Source organism: Cervus elaphus, chromosome 18 (assembly GCF_910594005.1).
Source record: "Cervus elaphus chromosome 18, mCerEla1.1, whole genome shotgun sequence".
NCBI lineage: Eukaryota > Metazoa > Chordata > Mammalia > Artiodactyla > Cervidae > Cervus > Cervus elaphus.
Window position 1 is genome coordinate 112,991,354 of NC_057832.1, and position 2,148 is coordinate 112,993,501.

General features: G+C 40.5%; 1 protein-coding gene across 1 annotated transcript; it reads left to right on the forward strand.

Annotated features, from left to right (window-relative positions):
- Window positions 1–507: 507 nt before the first annotated feature.
- On the forward strand, window positions 508–1,440 carry LOC122674453 (olfactory receptor 2A2-like). The gene has a single exon (XM_043872789.1). It carries the CDS (start codon window positions 508–510, stop codon window positions 1,438–1,440), a length of 933 nt encoding a protein of 310 aa, XP_043728724.1.
- Window positions 1,441–2,148: the final 708 nt, after the last annotated feature.

The following is a 2,148-nucleotide window of genomic DNA, read 5'->3' on the forward strand; positions in this document are numbered from 1 at the left end:
TATGTGATGTTCAATTTGAACCTTAGACTACAGGGCAGGAAATGCTGTATTTAGAGTAGTGAATTATCTTAATGTTACATCTCCTGTTTTTGGTAATTATACTGAGAATACATTAGCAAGTATACATGTTATAGAGAAAATATTCCAAAGGGTTTAAATGTAAATTGCCAATAGGTGAATATGGTTTCCCTTTAGTCTTAGGTGGTCTCCAGAAAATTAACACTATATGCACACAGAGAAGAAAAATGATAAGGCAAAACTGAAAAAACAATTTGGTAAAATCTATATAGTAGTATAGTTTATAGTCCCTGATACTTATCTGAAATTTTGGATTGCTTCACAATTTAAAAAAAAAAAGGTGAAGAAACTTAGAAAACAAATCAGTATTGCAGGGACAAGCATACCAGCTTCTTCTTCATTCCCTTCAGATAAATAACTCCTATTTTCATTGTTATCCAGCTGTGACCCTCCCATCACACTTCAGTCCCTGACGTACTGTCTTTAGGAATGGAGGGCAATCAATCATGGATTGCAGAATTCATCCTGGTAGGATTCCAGCTCAGTGAAGACATGGAATTGGTCCTGTTTGGTATCTTCTCCCTGTTATATACCTTCAACCTGCTGGCAAATGGCATGATCCTGGGTCTCATCTGCCTCGACCCTAGACTGCACACGCCCATGTACTACTTCCTGTCTCATCTGGCCATCATTGACATATCCTATGCTTCTAGCAATTTGCCCAATTTGCTGGTAAATCTAGTGAAGCACAACAAAAACATCTCCTTTGTCTTATGTACTTTGCAGATGATTTTTAATTTGACTTTTGCTTCAATAGAGTGTTTGATTTTGGTGGTGATGTCCTATGACAGGTTTGTGGCCATCTGCCACCCCCTGCAGTACACGGTCATCATGAACTGGAGGGTGTGCACATTCCTGGCCGTCGCTTGCTGGGCGTGTGGATTTTCCCTGGCCATAGTCCAAGTAAGTCTGTTTCTACGGCTGCCCTTCTGTGGGCCCCAGAAGGTGAACCACTTCTTCTGTGAAATTCAATCTGTCCTCAAAGTGACGTGTGGTGACATCTGGATCAATGAAATGTTCCTCTTTGCTGCAGGTGTGTTTATTTTAGTTGGACCTCTTTCCCTGATGCTGGTCTCCTATGTGCGCATCCTCTGGGCCATCCTAAAGATCCAGTCAAAGGAGGGCCGCAAGAAAGCCTTCTCTACCTGCTCCTCCCACCTCTGTGTGGTTGGGTTCTACTTTGGCATAGCCATGATGGTGTACTTGGCCCCTGACGGTAATCACCAAGAGGAACAGAAGAAAATCCTTTTCCTGTTTTACACTCTATTCAACCCATTGCTGAACCCTCTTGTCTACAGTGTAAGGAATGCTCAAGTGAAGGCTGCCTTCCACAGAGTAATGCAGAAGAAGAGGACAGTGTGAGGGAGAGTATAGTTTTGGTTCAGTTTATATTTCCAACAATGAGATGTGATTGCTGGTATAAAAAATTCAACCTCCAACTAATAAAAATAAATGGGAAAAAAAATTCAAGAAAATTTCCCAAGAAGAAGCATGATTTCATGACAATTACTCAAGACGAACATTGATATGATGGCAGAATACGAATCCCTAAGCCATTGTTCTTCCATGGAGACGAGAATATATAGACCATATTTCCTTTCTGAAAATAACGTAAGTCAGATAATAGGTGTCAGCACTCCAGACAAGCACAACGCCAAGAAGAGATACAGTAAGTGAAGTGTTTAGGCGAATTTATGACATTTTACCTCCCATAGCTACCTCCTGTTTCTGCCACCATGTGTTCGGATCAGGAGAAAATTCCCAACTCTCATCTCTTCATCAAAAGGGAAAAAGAAAAATGGACAATGTAGACTATTTTGTAGCATTTCAGAGAGTGGCCTGAAGGTTTGTTAGTTGTCTCACTTGTTTCAGAGCACTGATGGGAATGGCAATTTGGATTCTTTGTAGGGGCCACTGAGAAACATCGCAAGCATTCCAACTTTTATAGCTATATAGAGATTGTAGCATGTCAGACAAACACCAGGAGAACAAGTCTTACAGGCTTTGGAAAAAAAAAAAAAAAAATGGGACAAACCTCTTTATCTGAGAAAATACATGAACTAATTCAGA